At 47.9% G+C, this 19576-nt stretch overlaps 1 protein-coding gene across 3 annotated transcripts in view; it reads right to left on the minus strand.

Moving 5' to 3' along the window:
- Positions 1–19576, minus strand: part of LOC147701810 (transmembrane protein 11, mitochondrial-like) — a 206064-nt gene that overhangs the window by 131589 nt on the left and 54899 nt on the right. For 2 of the 3 annotated variants that reach the window (XM_086930450.1, XM_086930449.1), the window contains exon 2: positions 955–2415. In XM_086930450.1, coding sequence (XP_086786576.1) covers positions 1899–2415 — 517 coding nt within the window. In that variant the 3' untranslated portion in view covers positions 955–1898. Of the gene's footprint in view, positions 1–954; positions 2416–19576 lie in introns of those variants that run through there. The other variant, XM_086930451.1, reaches the window with a different exon arrangement.

Raw genomic sequence — 19576 nt, forward strand, 5'->3', positions numbered from 1 at the left:
GCATTGCTGGAGTCATGTCATAAGCACAACGCAACTCCAGCAATGCTCACGAATGCCTATTCCCATCATGCTGCTTCACTCCTTACGCCTGCTTCAAGCAGGCGCAAGGTTTTGACACAGTGGCGTGGTAAAAGTGACTCCGTGAAATCAAGGGCCTTGTAAATCTGCCCCAGAGTTTTTTATGGTGAGGTACGTCTGAGTACTTCTTATTTTGGAGCAATAGGCTCTTTTTCCCTAAAATCACCAAAGAAGAAAAAAGAAAATTTGCATTCTGATAATTGTTAAAAAATATTTTGACCACAAGTGTAAATAGCCTTCAAATTTGTTGCATGAACCTCTTCCATAAACAGTAATCTAGAAACTCAAAAATCATTGCGGTTCTCACAGAAGTAAAGTAAAAAAAAAAGTAAAAAACTGTGTATTCAGCAATGTCCTTCTTTATGAAGAAAAGCATAACTGGAGGTTTGCAAAGGAAAAAATCAACAATTTCTATAATGAAATACCAGCCAAGATGTAGAGATGGTCAAAAAAAAAGTGGCGACTTCAATATCTTGCCAGATAAATCTTCAAGAATATATATGGCCACTTCATATTATCACAATAAGTATTGGTTTGGTCAAAAAGCTACGGGAGAATGTGGGGGAGCAGTACGTTGTCTCGGATCAGAGAAGTGAACAGTATTGTTATAGTCATACAGCAAACCCTTTCCATGCAACTAAGAGAAAAATAGTGTACATGTTTCAGCAAGATGTGTTTTGCCAGAGATTAAGTGAAAGCAAATTAACAGAAAATGTGGATGATCAGGCTCAGGATACAAAACACCTTGACACAAACACCTGGAGTTGAGAATTATGCCACTGAACACAGAATAAAGTTTCAATTTCAGTCTTAATTTATGAGAAAATTCTCACTAGCCAGTGTTTCCAAAGATTAGGGGACATTGAGATCGGTAAGTGCAGCAAATATTTTTTCATTAAGTACGAAACTGCAGATACTCCATCCTTTCTATATTACTGCCTAACCCCTAAGTTAAAGGCATATTTATGTTAATTCAAGGTCTAAAAAATGAAAGGTGCACTACACAATCTTTTCTTCAGGAGATGTTCCACTTACTTAACTGATGGGCTGACAAAAACGAAATAGACATCTTTAGGTGTCGTTAATCTGGAATATGGACATCCTTCAACAGTACAATATGGTCTCATATGATGGGGCAGTTTGGCAAGATGCTTTTGCTAGGGCTGTGCTTGATCCTGAGTAACAAAGAATACCTCCTTCCCTAAATCTGTTAAGTACTATCCTGCAATTCATTCCATTTACAATAGGTGCCCAAGTATTAAAATATTTGAGCAGAGTGGTTTTGTGACAGAAATTTATTTCACGGGAAGGGCCAGGTGACAGTTTGGAATAATGGTTTTGGAGAAACATCTTTTCTTCTGCTGTGACTTTGTTTTACTTCCACAGGAAGCAAATAGGATGGCATCCAAGAAGATTTTCTAAACTGAATGGGCAATCTGTAATTCACAAACACTGAATTTGAGATAAGTATCAGATGACTGTCACTTTACAGACTTATCATCCTAATGCATTTTATAGATAATGTTCTATGCACAGGGAGACTGCAACATTGACCTTGATGGCATGTAGAAAATACCTCTAAATCAGTTTCTCAATAATACTGTAGATTTCTCATCTTTTTTGTACATCCTTCTTCTAAAGAGGCCAAGTTCAATTTGCAAGAACAAACTAGGTGCTAGTGTGTCATTTAAGAAGTCTATACAACTTGAGCTTCTAAAAGGACTTCGGCTTTGTCACTTTCAGATCTCTCTGGCACTGGTTCATCTCGTTTGGCATAGTTAATCTATTTAAAGGTGCAATATCAGTTCTGTCTGTGAACCTCAGTCTGTGCAAAGTTCAAACAGCTTCTGGGCACAGTACACAAGGGCTGTCATAGCAATGACATTGTGCAATCGCTTACGCTGTGTGTCGTCTCTACGCACCAGAATTACTGGTGAAGTAGTCCTCAGGGCTCCTGGGGGAATGCGGGCTAGTTGCTGTCCACTTCGGTCTACCTGGTACTTGCAGCATGGATCAAACTGCCATGAGACCCCATATAGAGCAGCACATGCCACACTAACTGCCCCAGCAGGCAGACCCAGGTAGTGAGAGACGTCAGCTGGCAGGCCCAATGGAGAGAGGAGACAGATGGCACCAGTCAGCATGGAGGTACGGTGCAAGCAGTTCCCCACAGCAATCCATCGAGCAGTTTCATCACCTAAACGGGCTGGCTCAATCACAATGTAGCGATACTGCTGCTCCAATGCCGCTTCCAGTTGTGCCTCAAACTCTGCTTGCGTGAAGTCCCCATCATATATTTCATGGATCACAAAAAAATCCATGGGTGGCACTTGAGCCCTACAAGCAAAGAGGAAAGAGATGTTATCAACACATGTACCTTATCCCAAACAGTCCGTGTTTAGGGTGCATGTATCCTTACGTCAGATGTGTGAGTCAATTAAGCATACCCACTGGGAAAGATTACAAAAACGGTCAAATCAATTGGACAGCACAATAAATGACTTGGGAGCAAAACAGGCAAAAGGAAAAAGCAGCCAGAGGGAAGAGAACAGATACAGGTCATGCATTTTTCATAAAAATATGCATATTATGATTTTAGGACATCATTTAGATCTGGCTCGATACTGCCTAGGTGCCTGCCTTAGCCTATGTCATTACAAAAATAGAATTAAAAAGTAGTTTGGGCAGTGGTGACGGGGGTGAGGGGAGTCGTGAAGAAGTTGGCTCCACACCCACAATGATCATCATGTTACAAACATTTGATGTAGCAGCACTTCTATTAGATGGACTATAAAGTAACATCATTGCTCATAGCAGACACGTTAACACACATCCTGAGTCAAATAAAGCAGTAAATGCTTTGCCAACCGTAACTCCTTGGCAAATATAACAGATACAGATTTAAACAATGTGAATCTGACAAGTACAGTAGGTTAGAGTTTTAAATGGTTATCTCCGACACATGCTATAGGAGGAGGTTTTACATTGTCAAAGCCATAGTTGGATCTTTACATTACTTAATACAGGCCTTCCTACACAGATCTTTAGTTTACTAAGGGCTAGAGAGGTCTGGTTTTTATTGTGCACATTTGTAATTCTATGCAGCATTCCCTAATCCTAATATGCAGCCTCGTTTAAACAGTGCATGGAGTGGACTGTGGGTAATGCTAAACAAGCATTGGAAATGCAATAGGGCTCGCATTAGGAAAGTTTGAGCTATTGGTCTTATAAATGTTTATTTTTTATTTATGTGTTATTTTTTCAAATAGTTAAATTAATAGCTTTGTCATTTACAATGTCAATAGTTATAACTTTTGCAAATGTGACACCTATAGCATTTGTAATGCAACATGTTTTGTATTTACGTGACTTAGATGTATTGATATTACAAATAACAAGGCTTTTAATTTCTTTAAATAATTAATACTTAAATAATTTGTTTAATTTGTAATGACAATAGCTTACATTTTTGTAAATAACTTTTGTGAAGATTATGTTCAGTGTTTTTTATTGTGACGAAAATCCAAGAACAGAAGTGAAAAATTAACATCTTTTTGTGATTTGTAATAAAGCGTGAAAGCTTGAAAACAGCTTGAAACATTGAAAGAACATATTTGAACCAGTGATGCTGTGGTTGCGCAGAGTGATGCTGTTGCGCAGAGTGATGCTGTGGTTGCGCAGAGTGAAGCTGTGGTTGCGCAGAGTGAAGCTGTGGTTGCGCAGAGTGAAGCTGTGGTTGCGCAGAGTGAAGCTGTGGTTGCGCAGAGTGAAGCTGTGGTTGCGCAGAGTGAAGCTGTGGTTGCGCAGAGTGAAGCTGTGGTTGCGCAGAGTGAAGCTGTGGTTGCGCAGAGTGAAGCTGTGGTTGCGCAGAGTGAAGCTGTGGTTGCGCAGAGTGAAGCTGTGGTTGCGCAGAGTGATGCTGTGGTTGCGCAGAGTGAAGCTGTGGTTGCGCAGAGTGATGCTGTGGTTGCGCTGAGTGATGCTGTGGTTGCGCTGAGTGATGCTGTGGTTGCGCTGAGTGATGCTGTGGTTGCGCTGAGTGATGCTGGGGTGGTGCTGGGGTGATGCTGGGGTGGTGCTGAGTGATGCTGGGGTGGTGCTAAGTGATGCTGGGGTGGTGCTGAGTGATGCTGAGTGGTGCTGTGGTGGTGCTGAGTGGTGCTGAGTGATGCTGGGTTGGTGCTGAGTGATGCTGGGGTGGTGCTGAGTGATGCTGGGGTGGTGCTGAGTGATGCTGGGGTGGTGCTGAGTGATGCTGGGGTGGTGCTGAGTGATGCTGGGGTGGTGCTGAGTGATGCTGGGGTGGTGCTGAGTGATGCTGGGGTGGTGCTGAGTGATGCTGGGGTGGTGCTGAGTGATGCTGGGGTGGTGCTGAGTGATGCTGGGGTGGTGCTGAGTGATGCTGGGGTGGTGCTGAGTGATGCTGGGGTGGTGCTGAGTGATGCTGGGGTGGTGCTGTGGTGGTGCAGAGTGATGCTGTGGTGGTGCAGAGTGATGCTGTGGTGGTGCCGAGTGATGCTGTGGTTGCGCTGAGAGATGCTGTGGTTGCGCTGAGAGATGTTGTGGTTGCGCTGAGAGATGCTGTGGTTGCGCTGAGAGATGCTGTGGTTGCGCTGAGAGATGCTGTGGTTGCGCTGAGAGATGCTGTGGTTGCGCTGAGAGATGCTGTGGTTGCGCTGGGTGGCACTGAGTGATGCTGGGGTGGCGCTGAGTGATAATGTGGTGTTTCTGAGTGATGGCACGGAGTGATGTAGTTGTGGCGACGAGTGACGCTGTGGCGTTCAGTGATGCTGTGGTGGTGCTCAGTGATGCTGTGGTGGTGCTCAGTGATGCGGTGGTGGTGCTCAGTGATGCGGTGGTGGTGCTCAGTGATGCGGTGGTGGTGCTCAGTGATGCGGTGGTGGTGCTGAGTGTTGCTGCTGTGGAGGCCGCGAGTGAAGCTGCTGTGGAGGCCGCGAGTGAGGCTGCTGTGGAGGCCGCGAGTGAGGCTGCTGTGGAGGCCGCGAGTGAGGCTGCTGTGGAGGCCGCGAGTGAGGCTGCTGTGGAGGCCGCGAGTGAGGCTGCTGTGGAGGCCGCGAGTGAGGCTGCTGTGGAGGCCGCGAGTGAGGCTGCTGTGGAGGCCGCGAGTGAGGCTGCTGTGGAGGCCGCGAGTGAGGCTGCTGTGGAGGCCGCGAGTGAGGCTGCTGTGGAGGCCGCGAGTGAGGCTGCTGTGGAGGCCGCGAGTGAGGCTGCTGTGGAGGCCGCGAGTGAGGCTGCTGTGGAGGCCGCGAGTGAGGCTGCTGTGGAGGCCGCGAGTGAGGCTGCTGTGGAGGCCGCGAGTGAGGCTGCTGTGGAGGCCGCGAGTGAGGCTGCTGTGGAGGCCGCGAGTGAGGCTGCTGTGGAGGCCGCGAGTGAGGCTGCTGTGGAGGCCGCGAGTGAGGCTGCTGTGGAGGCCGCGAGTGAGGCTGCTGTGGAGGCCGCGAGTGAGGCTGCTGTGGAGGCCGCGAGTGAGGCTGCTGTGGAGGCCGCGAGTGAGGCTGCTGTGGAGGCCGCGAGTGAGGCTGCTGTGGAGGCCGCGAGTGAGGCTGCTGTGGAGGCCGCGAGTGAGGCTGCTGTGGAGGCCGCGAGTGAGGCTGCTGTGGAGGCCGCGAGTGAGGCTGCTGTGGAGGCCGCGAGTGAGGCTGCTGTAGAGGCCGCGAGTGAGGCTGCTGTGGAGGCCGCGAGTGAGGCTGCTGTGGAGGCCACGAGTGAGGCTGCTGTGGAGGCCACGAGTGAGGCTGCTGTGGAGTTCCAGAGTGAGGCTGCTGTGGAGGCCGCGAGTGAGGCTGCTGTGGAGTTCCAGAGTGAGGCTGCTGTGGAGTTCCAGAGTGAGGCTGCTGTGGAGTTCCAGAGTGAGGCTGCTGTGGAGTTCCAGAGTGAGGCTGCTGTGGAGTTCCAGAGTGAGGCTGCTGTGGAGTTCGAGTGAGGCTGCTGTGGAGTTCCAGAGTGAGGCTGCTGTGGAGTTCCAGAGTGAGGCTGCTGTGGAGTTCCAGAGTGAGGCTGCTGTGGAGTTCCAGAGTGAGGCTGCTGTGGAGTTCCAGAGTGATGTCTGCACACTCCTGCATGGGTGGTCTGACATTGTGTAGGGCAAAGGCAACTTCATAGTCCTTGAAGGGTTTATTTTTTATTAATTATACTGAGCCGTAAAAAGAATGCGTTCTTGGGAAAGGAAAATGTCTTCGTAAAATAGGGATGGTAGTAATCGGCATTAAATATAAATGCCCAGTTTGTTATTCCATGCTTAACACTGCTATCTTACAGATTTTCATAAGGGACTAACTCTGATGAGTAGAGAAACTGAACAGTTTTGCAAATCAGTAACAATGAGGTGGTCATCAGAACGGAGACACTTCAAGATGAATATTCTGTACTTTTAACTTCTCTTTGCAAATAAGGTTGCCCATGCCGCTTATTTATTATTTATTATTTATTTATTTAGCGACTTGTAAAGTGCCTGGTGACCCAAGGGCATCCCCGCGCTGTAAAAAAATTGTTACCCAGATGAGGGGGAGGAAGAGGGGAGAGACATTATTTAGGGAATAGATGTGTCTTCAGTTTTTTACGAAAAGCCAAATAGCTAGGTTCCAGTCTGAGGGTACGTGGGAGGGAATTCCATCCAGTAGCCGCTTGTACAGAAAATAGTCGGCCTCCTGTGCGTGTCCTTTTGAATTTGGGAATATTGGCTAGGTGCTCATTCTCGGATCGTAGGGATCTGGGTGCTTTGTAGGGGGTGACCATGCTACTGAGGATCGCAGGACCAGACCCGTTGATCAGTTTATATGCCGTGCACATGGCTTTGAATTCCACCCTTTGGCGCACAGGGAGCCAGTGCAGGGCCTTGATGGCAGGTTTAGCTGACACTCTGGATGGAAGGTTCATGAGCAGACGTGCTGCTGCATTCTGTGTCCGTTGCAGTCTCGTCAGGGTGGCCTCAGGGGCTCCCAGGTAGACCATGTTGCTATAATCCAGCCGTGACAATACTAGCCCCTGGATAAGTAGCTTCCTGGAGGCGGATGGTAGTAAGGGAAGAATCCTGCGGGTAGTGCGCATGAGCCCAAAACAGGTGCCTGCGGTTTTAGCCGCTTGCGTTTTCATTGAGAGCTCGGGTTCAAGCCACACTCCGAGGGTCTTAATTTCGCGCTTCGGGGTGGGAATTTCCCCGAACACGTCTGGCCAGACTGCTGGGGGGATGGTCACCCATTGCTTTCCCAGGAGCATCACTTCGGTCTTTAACCCATTTAGTTTTAATGATGAGTCACACATCCAGCCGTGGATTTCCGTGAGGCAGTTAGCCAGGTTGTCTGGGTGGTCGTCTAGTTGGGATAGGGAGACGACCAGTTGTGTGTCATCAGCGTAGCTTACTATTTTTATACCAAATGGTGTCACCACGTCTTCAAGAGGGGCCATATATGCATTAAAAAGCGTCGGGCTCAGGGAAGATCCCTGAGGGACCCCGCTCGTGAGGGGGAGGGTGGACGAGTGGTGATTGCCGTCCCATACCTGGAACGTGCGCCCAGTGAGGAAGGATTCTATCCAACTGAGTGCCGTCCCGGTAATCCCTGCTGCCGCGAGTCGATGGAGAAGGACACGATGGTTGACTGTGTCGAAGGCTGCGCTAAGATCCAGGAGGATCACTGCCACTGACCCTCCTGAATCCAGAATGTGCCTCGCCTCCTCGATGACGGCAAGAAGGGCGGTATCTGTGCGTGACCCGGGCGAAATCCCGTTTGGGATTGCCGTAGGATGTTATTTGTTTCGAGGAACTGAGACAATTGACCATTGACCAATTTCTCGGCTACCTTGCAAATCCCAGGGAGGAGTGATATTGGCCGGTAGTTTGCCATATCTGCTGGGTCGAGTTGGGGTTTTTTAAGGAGTGCTTTTACCACCGCGCTCTTCCAGCTGGCAGGAACAGATCCCTGGGCAAGTGAGCTGTTGATAAGCTCCATGAGCGTGGAGACGATGACGGGGGCCACGGTTTTGAGGAATCTGATGTGTGCCGGGTCCAGGGGTGATCCGCTTTTCATTTTAGCCAAGGTTCGTTCTACCTCGTTGCCGGTAACTGGCCTGAATGTCACGAGTTGGGGGCGTATGCTGCTTTCAGTCTGGCTAGGGGGTGAATGGTTGTCCATGTGGCTAGAGGGACCGGGGAGGGGGAGTGAAGCTAAGATGCGGGCAATTTTGTCGTTAAAGTAGGTGGCTAGTTCATTACTTCGGTCCACCGGGGGGGTAATGGAGGAAGGGGAGTTGGGTACTTTTAGCAGCTCTTTTACTATTAGGAAGGATTCCCTGGCAGAATTGGAAGATTCTTTTATCCGAGTGTCGTAGTGGGACGTTTTAGCGTGCCTGATGGCAGCTTTGTAGAGTCTAACTGTGTTATGGTATGCTTCCTTGCTGGCGTGCTGCCAGTCTTTCCTCCATAGCCGTTCGGCTCTTTTACAAATTTTACGTAGTAGTCGGAGTTCCGGGGTGTACCACGGAGCGGAACCATGTTTCCCGTTTTTGTCCTCCCTAGTTTTAAGTGGGAGTACGGAGTCCAGTGAGGTAGTAATCCACTCTCTGAATTTGCTGTCGGCAACAGCCGGGTCTTCTGCGTATGCAGGGGTGGTAGACTTTAAGTTCCTAGCCCATTCTTCGGTGGGAAGTCTGGACCAGGTCCTGTCTCTGATGTAAGTGGGTGGTTTTTGAGGTTTCCTAAAGGTTCCTGGAAGATGGAAGGAAACTAAAAAGTGGTCTGTCCAGGGGAGGGGAAGGGACTCCTTTGCTTGCATCGAGGGGGTGCTTGTGAACACAGGGTCCAGCAGATGACCCTTGGTGTGTGTGTGGCTCCAGAGTTTAGGAGGCGGATGTCAAGTGCCGCTAGATCGGTGATCAGGTCGGCAGCTACCGAATCTGCAGGGTCATCGAAATGGATGTTCAGATCTCCTACTATCAAGAAGTTTGTGATGGAGTGGGCCTGTGTTGCTACAGTGTCCAGGAGAGAGCTAGCGAAGGGGCCTGGATGCCCGGGGGGCGGTAAACTAGGACTCCTGTCAGTGAGTTAGTCGGGCCTAGCTTGATTGTGAACTGTAGGCTTTCAGAATCGGGGATCTGCACATCACTAGATTTGCAGTGAAGGTAGTCCCGGTGAATAATGGCAACACCACCACCTCTGCCTAAGGGGCGGGGTAGGGACTGAATGAGGAAGCCCGGTGGGGTAGCTAACACCATATCTGATTCCGAATGTGGGGCGAGCCAAGTCTCCGTAAGGAAGAGGATGTCTATTTCCTGATCTTCTATAAGGTGGTTGATCAGGGTCGCATGTTTGGGGAGCGAGCGACAATTCAGCGATGCAAGTTTGAGGGCTACGGGCTTGTGGGGTCTTATAGGTAGTTTGAGCTGGGCTGGCTGGCAGAGGGAACAGCGGATGAAAGGTCCATTTAGGTCATGAACATATTTACAGGTGGAGGCTGTGGGGGGTCTGAGACTTAGAAGCTCCCGACGAGAATAGCTTACCTTGGGGGCAGCTTTGTCCAGCAGGGGTTCTGGCCCTAGGCCCGGTCGTGCGCAGACGGGCTTGCCTTAGGCGCGCCTTCGGCGCGCAAACGGCTCTCCCGCTGCGCTGGTATGGGCGGCACATTTGAAGTGAATATTATGGGCGTGGCCTCGCAGTGGGCGTGGCTCGCCTTGTGACCGCGCTGGCGGTGTGGGCGTTTTCACCTGTGTCAGCGGTGGTCTCGCTGTATCAGGGAGGTCTGGGAGGGCTGCCTTAGCGCGTAAGAGGCCGGCGCTTCAGTGCAGGTATGCTTCGTTTCTTTTTAAAAACAAATCAAAAGTGACAATTTTAAAACAATTAGCAGTCCTCCGGCTTCCGCCTCAGAGGATACAATCAAGTGGAATCGTTGCGCTGCTATCAGCGTTTAAGTACTGGTCTTGGTGGGCGTGGCCTCGCAGTGGGCGTGGCTCGCCTTGTGACCGCGCTGGCGGTGTGGGCGTTTTCACCTGTGTCAGCGGTGGCTTACTGCAATTTAATGTTCCACACAAGTTTCAAATACTACAAACTTGTTTTCAGGTCACCAACAATGAGCATTCATAAATCCAAACAGAAGCAACAACGAGTGCAAGCTATTGGAATTGTAAATGGCAATGCCTTTTATTTAGGTTTTAAAAACCAAAATCATAATAAAAGGCATTGTCATTTACAATGCCAATAGTTCAAACGTACTTAAATGTGAGACCTATTGCATTGCAAATGCTTGTTTCTATTGGTTAAACAATTAAAATAAAACTGTCCAACTGAGAAATGGAACCAATCTCTTGATGGTTAAAATTATTCTCTCCAAGGAAGTAGAGGTTCACACTTCCCCCCTCTAGGGACCACTGCTTGCTTTATCAATAATCTTCCTGGTGGCCACAGCGTGGGAATTTCAATGGAGTGAGAATAGTGGTAGTCAAAGGGTGATGGAGAGGAGTCCTGCACATATACTGTAAGACATTACTTACCGAGGAGGCAGTCTCTAAACAGTGTTCTATGAAGGGAGTAAAGTTACATTGCTTCCACCTGCTTGCATTTCTCAGTGCTAGGTGCACACTACCTAACTGCCACAAGATTCGATGTTTTCCGGAGGAAAATAAATGACGCTGGAAGCATTTCAGCGGTGCCTAGTAAAACGCTTCACTTCCACTATGTGCTCGTTTTCAACTGCAGGTTTCTATGTGCCTCTACCTCACGAATACTATGATGTTCGGGTGCTATGCTTGTGGTAGATGAACCCCTCCTTAGGGAAGTTGTAGAGCAGAAAAGACGCAAGGCACGCTGAAGCTTAACTAGGTATGCTAACTACAGCAATCTAGAGACTGAGTCCCGTTAGAGAGTGCAGCCTGTACACAATAGGTCTATTCTAACAGCTGGGAAGTGAAGGGAGCAAATCACAAAGCTCAACACAATTAAGTGAAGCCTTGAAAACTACAAGGCACTGTCAATCAGAAATGAGTAGCAAACATGGGGAAACTGACGGAATTGCAAAAAGGCAACAGCCAGTGAGCGTGACACTAGGCAAGCCTTGTGTGTTGTGATACTGCAAGTCCATATCCAATGTTGTTGTCACTCATGGGCAGTGGAGCAAAGTTAGGCTCCACAAAAGATGCAACGCCGACTGATCGTGGATCCTTAATGCTGTATGTATCCATGGAAACTCTCTCCCGGGCTGGTAAACACTGCAATACATTGGTTCCTACAGTGACACGGCATTTCTGCGATTAGAATTCCCCCAGAGACATTTTTTTGCAGAGAATCTTCCGTGTTTAAATGAAAAAGCAATAAAACACACACGCAGAGTGAGTGATAGATATCTGCGCCAACAAATGAACTACTGCTACATTATCACTTTAAAGCAATCAAGCGGGAAGCTGTGCACATTTTACACGGATTCAAAACGCACATTACAAAATCATTTTAAGTCTGTGTTTTCTATCAAAATCTAAGACATTTTCGGAGCGTGAATGTTTTTTTGCCACAGATTCCATGATTTATATGCCTGGATTCTAGCTTTGACTTCAGCTAAGCAGATGTATTCCCGTGTGGTCACAAAGCGTTAGTTCTTCAAAACAGTCCTATTTTCAACTAGGTTAAGATGACTAGCTTTTGAGGTTCACCATCAGTATGGAACTTTAGTGTAATTACATTTAAAGGACTTCAAAAAAGGGCAAGAAAATGTGCATATCCCATTAATTATATACACTACTAAATGTAACAATGACATACACTTACAGGAACAGAGAACTGAACAAACACTTACAGGAACAGAGAACTGAACAAGTGAAAAGCAGTTTATATTATAAAACCCAAATCGTGTGAAACGCTAAGGAGACACGGCCATGGGGGGAGGTGAAACTGAAAGTATGGCCGGCCGACTGGCCGGCCGTGAATAATTAGAGAAGCTGTGGGAGGGAGGCAGGGCTGCCTTTGATGTGGTAATGCGAGGCAGGCAGGCAGGCGGCTGGTGGCATTGTGCACGCGCTTTTTAGGGCTTGCGCTTGCGCAATGACCTAAAAAGCACATGCACTTCAAGAAATCGCCAGTGGAATTAGCCAGTGGTGGTTAAACACTGGATAAGCCACATTAGAGCTTCGCCAGCGATGCGCAGAAGCGCATCAGCAGGCGAGCCTTAAAAAACAGCTGAGAAGCTGTGGTGTGCTCCTGTGTTACGCAGTGTTCTATGGGGTGAGATCTATGCTGTTGTATGCTAGTTTGTCTAGAGCGAGAGCCATTCTACACTGCATGCAAGAGTATGTTAGCTTCGGCATAGGCACAGTATAGTGAACCTGCCTGGTGATAAACTAGCTACTTCTGACAACCTCACTGTACCACGCATGTCCTTGTATAAAGGGACCCTTTGCTGCACATATGCGTGACACTGGTGTGAAGTTGGGGTTGGTACACTGGAAACAGTATTCGCAAGGGAGAGGAACTGTTGCAGAACTGTTGATTGAAGTGTTTCCGAAAACTAATGATATTGTGGAGATGGGGCTGACACACTGTTCAATGCTGTGAATTTTGTGGTGACGTCAGTAAACACATCCTGATTTTCCATATGATGTGGGATTTGGGTAAATATTTTAATGCTTAAATACAAGCAAAGAGAAGGAAATATTTAACATTTCAAAAAGAAAAGGTTTCTTTTTATTCTGGACTGTGTTGGAGCAAACAGACTGAAGCAAGAACCAATAGGTCTACAGGGAATGTAAGCTTAGTCTGCCTGACTGAGGGAGGATATAAGGACTCCAGAAGCTTAGCAGAACCCATGAGTACGGATTTGTTGAGGAAGTGTGGAAACAGGGTTTTAGTGCTTTTTCAGACACTACCAGTGGCGACATTATCATGTACAGAAGAAGGTGGCAAAGTTTATTTGCTCTCTGGGAGCAAATAAAGAATTAAGTAGATAGGAGATAGCTGTAAGGAAGGTCGACAACTATAAGAAGAAGAGGAATGGGATAGCAGCAAAGTACAAGTTTTAAACACATGCAACATCCTGGTTACTCAGTGGATAGTTATGTTGCAGCAATGAGGGAGTTGGCTGTAAGTTTCACAACGAAACTAGAGACCAAATAACGAACATTAAAAAGGCACAAGAGAAGCTGCTGTTGACCTGGGGCCCAATTTTAGAAAAGCCAATAGACCTAGTCGGATGAGCAGGAAAAGCCACATTAGGAATTATAGGATTGGAGGGGGGCGGAGTTTGCCTGGCTCCAAGATGGCCGCAAGGTAGCAGAGCTCCACAAGCCCAGCAACAATCCTGAAGAATCATGCTTCCCAATAGGGGATACCTCACCCTGTGGTCACTTAGCAGGCGCTCCCAACGTCCCTGCAGAACCTGGCAAGGTGTTTTTTGTTCATTTTCCTCATCAGTGGCCAATATTGGAGGCTGCGTCGGGACAGACAGGGAGCCCTGCGGGGAGGACGCCATTCGCTGGCTGGCTGCCTGGTGGGTGACTGTGCAGCCTAGCCTGGGCGTGTCTTGTACAGTCCCTCAACAGCATCAGGAGAGGCTGGCTCCCCCCCTACGGAGCAGACACCGAAGTCCTCTTATCCCAGACAGCAGAGGGAGGGCTGCGCATCCTGGACGAGGCGCGGCCTTCTGTGCGTTGCAACCCACCAGGGGGCTCCGGGCCTCTCCCACGCCCACTCAAAGACTGGCACGACTGGGCCCTGCGCAAGTGAGTGGCTTAAGAGCAGTGGCGAGGGTCCAGGATGGTTGTTGTGGCCAGGGAGCAGAGAACCGATGAGAGCGGTGAGGTGAGAGCAGAGCCGCCAGGGATTGGGGTGCTGTGCGGCCTACTATGCTTCATTTACGAGCTACCGGGCCCTCAAGTGTGGCACATTCAGGCCCCGGAGACATTTAAAGAACTGCACAGCATTAATTAAAGCAACAAGGATTATAACTCCGGGCCTCGTAGGGCCAGCAAATGCAGGGAGGATAATAGAATCTGCCTTAGGCCTTCCCAGGCATTTAATATAATATTCGAGGGAGAGCCCGGACTGCAGCCTGATCTGATTGGAGGGGGTGCTGAGGTGATGACTCAACCCCACGGAGGTGCCATGGTGGGCATCGGAGCATGGTGGGCCTTAGAGTTTCCTGCCTGCAAATAGCAGCTTTGGAAAAACGGCATACCACTCAGGCAGTGGGTGAATGGTCACAGCAGGACCCTTCAAGGATAGTCGGCCAGGCTGTGGGCTGCCCGCTGGTCCCCCCTCCCCTGCTGAGATTGATCCCCTTTAACTGAATATCAATAACAGCTGCCACTGAAGTGCAGTAGGGAGCCTCAAGATCTATGCAATCCGGAATGAACGGTCGCATCTTGGCTGTGACTTCTCATGATCAACCTAGCAGCCCAACTGCTCCTTACTGAGAGCAGTGTAATCAACAAGGGGACCCGTTTACGTAGCCGAGAGCAGCCACTAGTAACACTTCCCTTTAGGATCGTCTTGCTACCTGAATCCGAGATCTATCTGATCTATCTAACTGCAGGGACCAATTCAACCATGGCGGCTCTGCATGACTTGCTGAACCAAGATTGCAGATGCTTCCTCTTCACTGTTCGCCTAGTTTCTATCCAAAAATGGTTCTTCTGCTTTTTAAGCAGCCAAGTATGGACATTGGATATTGCCCTCAATGTTCCTGGAGCATCCCCAGTAGGGACCAATGGTATCAAGCCCACCATACCACCAGTGCCCAATTTATAGATCTCACCAATTGACTCCTGAGGGTGTTTTAAAGTACTCCATTTGATCCTGCGTCTATTACTAAAGACTGAGTCTACTGTTGAAGGGCTAATGGTGGGTATTTTATTGCATGCAATTAAACACATCTAACGAATCAGGGCATTATGATTACTATCTGAGCGGGCAAGAACTGTCATATTGATCAAGTATGGATATAATTTAGCATCCAGCCTTATATAATCTACTAGGCTAGTATGGTTTATCCTACTAAATGTGCGATTAACTAATTTATCAGAGGCTGTTCTGCCATCACAAGTGTGGAGCCCATGATTTGATGTGAGGCCATTGATCTGGATAGCTATGGGAGACAATTTCTTGATGGAGGGGATTTCTAGCTCCAGTATTGACCAGATAATGTCCTAGTCAGCCGTAAGGGCATGGCTATACCTGCTCAGCGAATCATACTGGCAGTTAAAATCGCCCCCCACATTTTCCTTGCACTGGCTGGAAGTGGAGCAAGATGCCCATTCAGCTGGTCCAGAACAATCGACTCCAATTTATTCCCCGTAGATCTACAATATACACAATAAATGTAGTACGTTACATCCGTAGAAGTAGTCAACTAAAACACAGTACATCTGGAGAATCCACATTGATATCGTTCTCCATAGGCCAAAGATAGTGGCTTTTACCCAAATCATTAGACCCCCCAGAAGGCCTACCAAATCCAGAGCATGTGGCTGCATTATGAAAACCTAAGTAACCTACATGGTGAAGGGGCTGCAAAGACTAGGTCTCTTGAAAAACACAAAAATCGTGTTGATCTATGAATTCACACCATTCTGGGATATCTCGTTTGGAAGCCAAACCAGCAACGTTCCAAGAAATGAACCTGGCTTGGGGAATTCCCATTGGCAGACAGTTCTATTCAATTCATTAGTTGGTGATGACATAAGAATAAGGCGAGGTGACCCAGCTGAATCTGTTTTTTTTTTAAAATACTGAGTTGGTCTCACAAAAGCTTGATCTAATTTGGCCTAACGCAGCTTCATCTAATCCAGTGCACAGGTTGTCAGGCCCTGCGGTGGAAGCAGCATGCATAACATTGCTTACAGGAATCTTACTTGGGGGAGGGGGGGATTTTTCCCAGGTGGATGGTCCTGCTTGCCCCTCCCTTGAATTTGGTAGCAGGAACATTGAAGTGGGAATAAACTAGTTCTGGTAATTGAGGTGACAGTATTTGTTTAGCATGAATGCTTTGCTTCACTTTGGCCGTCTCTAGGCTAGACAGGACAAAGCCCTTACCTAGACTGCTTGAAACACTACCCAGGTCGCAATCCCCCGCTGTTGTCCCTTGGCTGCCCTTTGCGGTTAGTGAGTCAATCTACATCTGCTATGGTATCATATCGGTTGTAGGTTGGAATTGAGAAGGTATCATCAGAACTCACTTGCATTGGGCAAGCAAAGGCTGAGAAAGCACCTGACCCTTGAAGTTGCTGTTGAAAAGGGAAGTTTTGGGGAACCAGTTGCCTATAAAAACCATAACTGGCATAGCCAATAGGTCTCGCTTTGGAACCTTATAAGTGTTTAGTTATCTAGCACACAAGTGCTTCCAAAAAGAGCAGAGTGACGGCTAAAGGTCCTCCAGTGTAGGCGAGACCTAAAAAGGGGGAGGAGCGCTTAGGAAGCATGAAAAAAACAAATAATCAGGCTAAAATGGCAAGAAACAGGATATGCTAAATAGAGCAACACTGTTGAAAAAAATATATATATAAAAAGAGGGGGATGGGCTCACGGATGTATTGTGCCTATAAAAAGGAGGAGTCTAAGGCGTACATGGAACAAGATGATAAAAAGAAAAGAAACCTATCCTCTGGTTGTCTGAAGCAACAACTTACATGCGACACCAAAGAGTGAAAATGAGAAAACCTTACCCATCACATATGCACTGTGAAATGAGTAAACACCATTAAGACAGAAAATAATACCTAAATTTACATACAATCAGTCAAACACGTCTAAAGTCCAGGAACATCCGAAAATCAAATGAAATAAAAAGGTATCCCTTAATGAAAAACATATCACAACAAAAAATATATCTTTTACTCACTGATTCACACAATAGTCCGTATTCTTGTTAAAAGATGGAGAAGCACGGGAATCCTTCCTCCAACGATCTCAAACTTACCTAGACGTGATGAAGACGAAAGCCAGACAAGAGTTCAAATGAAAGACAGTATGCCGAAAAGGAACCTATGGTCTCAGCCCGGTACCGGAGAGATAGGTCCAAATCCAGATAGAAGATACCCGTATTTAGGGCGGGGGAGAGAGAAATTCCCCTGTGGAATACACTCATTAATGTCCAAATAAGCCATCACATAGAACTATATCAGTAACGGGGTAGAGGGGCCTGGATCACCCGATCCCAAAGCGTGATGGAAAAAGGGGGGAGGGAGGGGGGCTGGGCGAAATGGAAACCAGGCAGGGATAGAGAAAAACTCCTTGGGATATTAGTGCCCCGAGTGACTGTGGGGTTCCTACTCCAAAAATTGTAAGGCCAGAATGTGTGTCTGGATGTGGTGGGCCAATGGCTGCAAGCAGTCCTCACTCTTTGCATCCCGCCTGCCCGTGGGTCAACTGAAGACGAAAAAACATGAGGGCCCACATACAAGAAATATTTATGGTCCCAAATGGCAAGAGGTGACATCACAGCCAGGGCCAGATGGGCGCTGCTGTACCGGCCGGTTATTAAATAGAACGAGAGACTGGTAACTGAACCATATTGAAACAACCCAGGGGCCTTACGGGTAGAAAGCGGACACGTCCCATACCAAAGATACCCCCAGGGTGTCTTCCCAGGAGGTAAATAAGGGCAAAAGATAGCTCAAAAAAGGACACATCCAGACTCCATACCACCGGAGCAGATGATTCCAACAAGTCCGGCGGATTTCCGGAAGTTATCCAGCGGGGGAGCATGAGGGCTCCCCCTTGTCAGAGCAGATGCCGGACTGCACATGCGGCCCTGAATAGCGCAGTGCAAGAAACATTGTACGTAGTTCCCCCACTATCGGCAGCGCCAACTTGAAATGGTGAAGGAAGACAGTGGATGCTTCGAGGGGGAAGAAGGCTCACCATCTAATGCCGGTCTACCCACATACTAGATCGAGGGGTTTACAATAACAAGCATTGGGGTCTCCCCGTGAGGTGAATATGGGCAAAAAAATAGCTCAAGACTCCTTACCACCGGAGCAGATGATTCCAACAAGTCCAGCGGTTCCAGAGCGGATTCCCGGAAGTTATCCAGCGGGGAGCGTGAGGGCTCACCCTTGTCAGAGCAGACGCCGGACTGAACATGCGGCCCTAAATAGCGCTGTGCAAGAAACATTGTACGTAGTTTCCCCACTATCGGTAGCGCCAACTTGAAATGGTGAAGGAAGACAGTGGATGCTTTGGGGGGAAGAAGGGCTCACCATCTAATGTCGGTCCTACCCGCATACTAGATCGAGGCTGGCGAGTGGTGTGCGATGTGAGGAAGGGAGGGAGGGGGATGAAGGGAGGGGGTAGTAAAAATTATTTGTGCGCTGTAAGGTTTAATGGAGCCATAACAGAAAGCCAGATGGCGGCTGCGCATGCACGTGCGTGTATGCGCAAGCGTGAGGCCAGCAAAAGCGTGTGATAGCACTTTTAAAAGCCCACTTACTACATTTCTCGCAGACAGCGCATGCGCTGGCTCAGGCGAGACCTAATGACCAAATGGCAGCGTCTCAATGGAGCTCGTCCTTGGTGGATATTTACTTACACATCCAAATAGCACTTTATTAGGCCAATGAAGGAAACCTAAAGTGGATTATAATACCTCAGTCCACCCTACCTGGCTCAATCTAGGCTACCCTTTTGATGAATAGTATATTGCTAGCCTGGGATATGGGAAAGTCTTTGTAGTGTGCAAGCCAGCCCAAGGTTTTGTTAAATAATTTCATATTACTCGCTCTGTCCTTCACAAAGCTGCAGGACTTTAGTTAGCACTCAACATATGGGCAAGATGCAGGTGGACGATTCACTCTAGGATTCTCTAAACTTCCCAATGATCCACAGTGACCAGGATTACCCATAGGGGACAACCCCCTGTGATGGTTTCATTGCTTGTTGCCTGCTCATTTTCCCAAATGCACAGATAAAAGTGGTAATGGCTGCTCTGTACTAGGCCATCCATGTTTCTGGGAATCTGGTACAAATCTTTTCTTTGGGTGCAATGTACTTTTAGGAAGCCCTTGGCAACTAGTAGATGGGCTCTCCTCAACTATCCCAACCTGAGTGACCCTGTAGTTCTTTGGATCTGTATGATTTAATTTATGGTGTAGTATGGGCCTGTTCCGGTCTTAATAAGCTTGTTCTCCATAGCTTCCAACAGAGCTCAAAGGGAGTGGAATTTTCCTTGAAGCAGTTCACTAACCATGTGCATGCAGTCCTCAATAACTTGCTCTACCCTTTCAGGTTTGTACAATAGAACAACCTCCAAGGAATCCTTGGCAGGTATGCTAGATGTTCCCTTACCAAGCTGCATGGGACTATGAGTACTAGACCTAGTAACCTTGCTTGAGTGTCCAGCAGGTGGTCTTTCCCCCCTCAGCTCTACCAAAGGATGTATTGGCTCTGTTATTAACAGACCCACAAGCAAGTACAGAATCATTAGCTGATTCACTTAGTCTGGGACTCTGCTAGATTGGCATGAAATCTAATGAAGTCCGGGGTGATGTAGCTAGTACTGCGCCCAGACAT

This window comes from Lissotriton vulgaris, chromosome 7 (assembly GCF_964263255.1).
Source record: "Lissotriton vulgaris chromosome 7, aLisVul1.2, whole genome shotgun sequence".
Lineage (NCBI taxonomy): Eukaryota > Metazoa > Chordata > Amphibia > Caudata > Salamandridae > Lissotriton > Lissotriton vulgaris.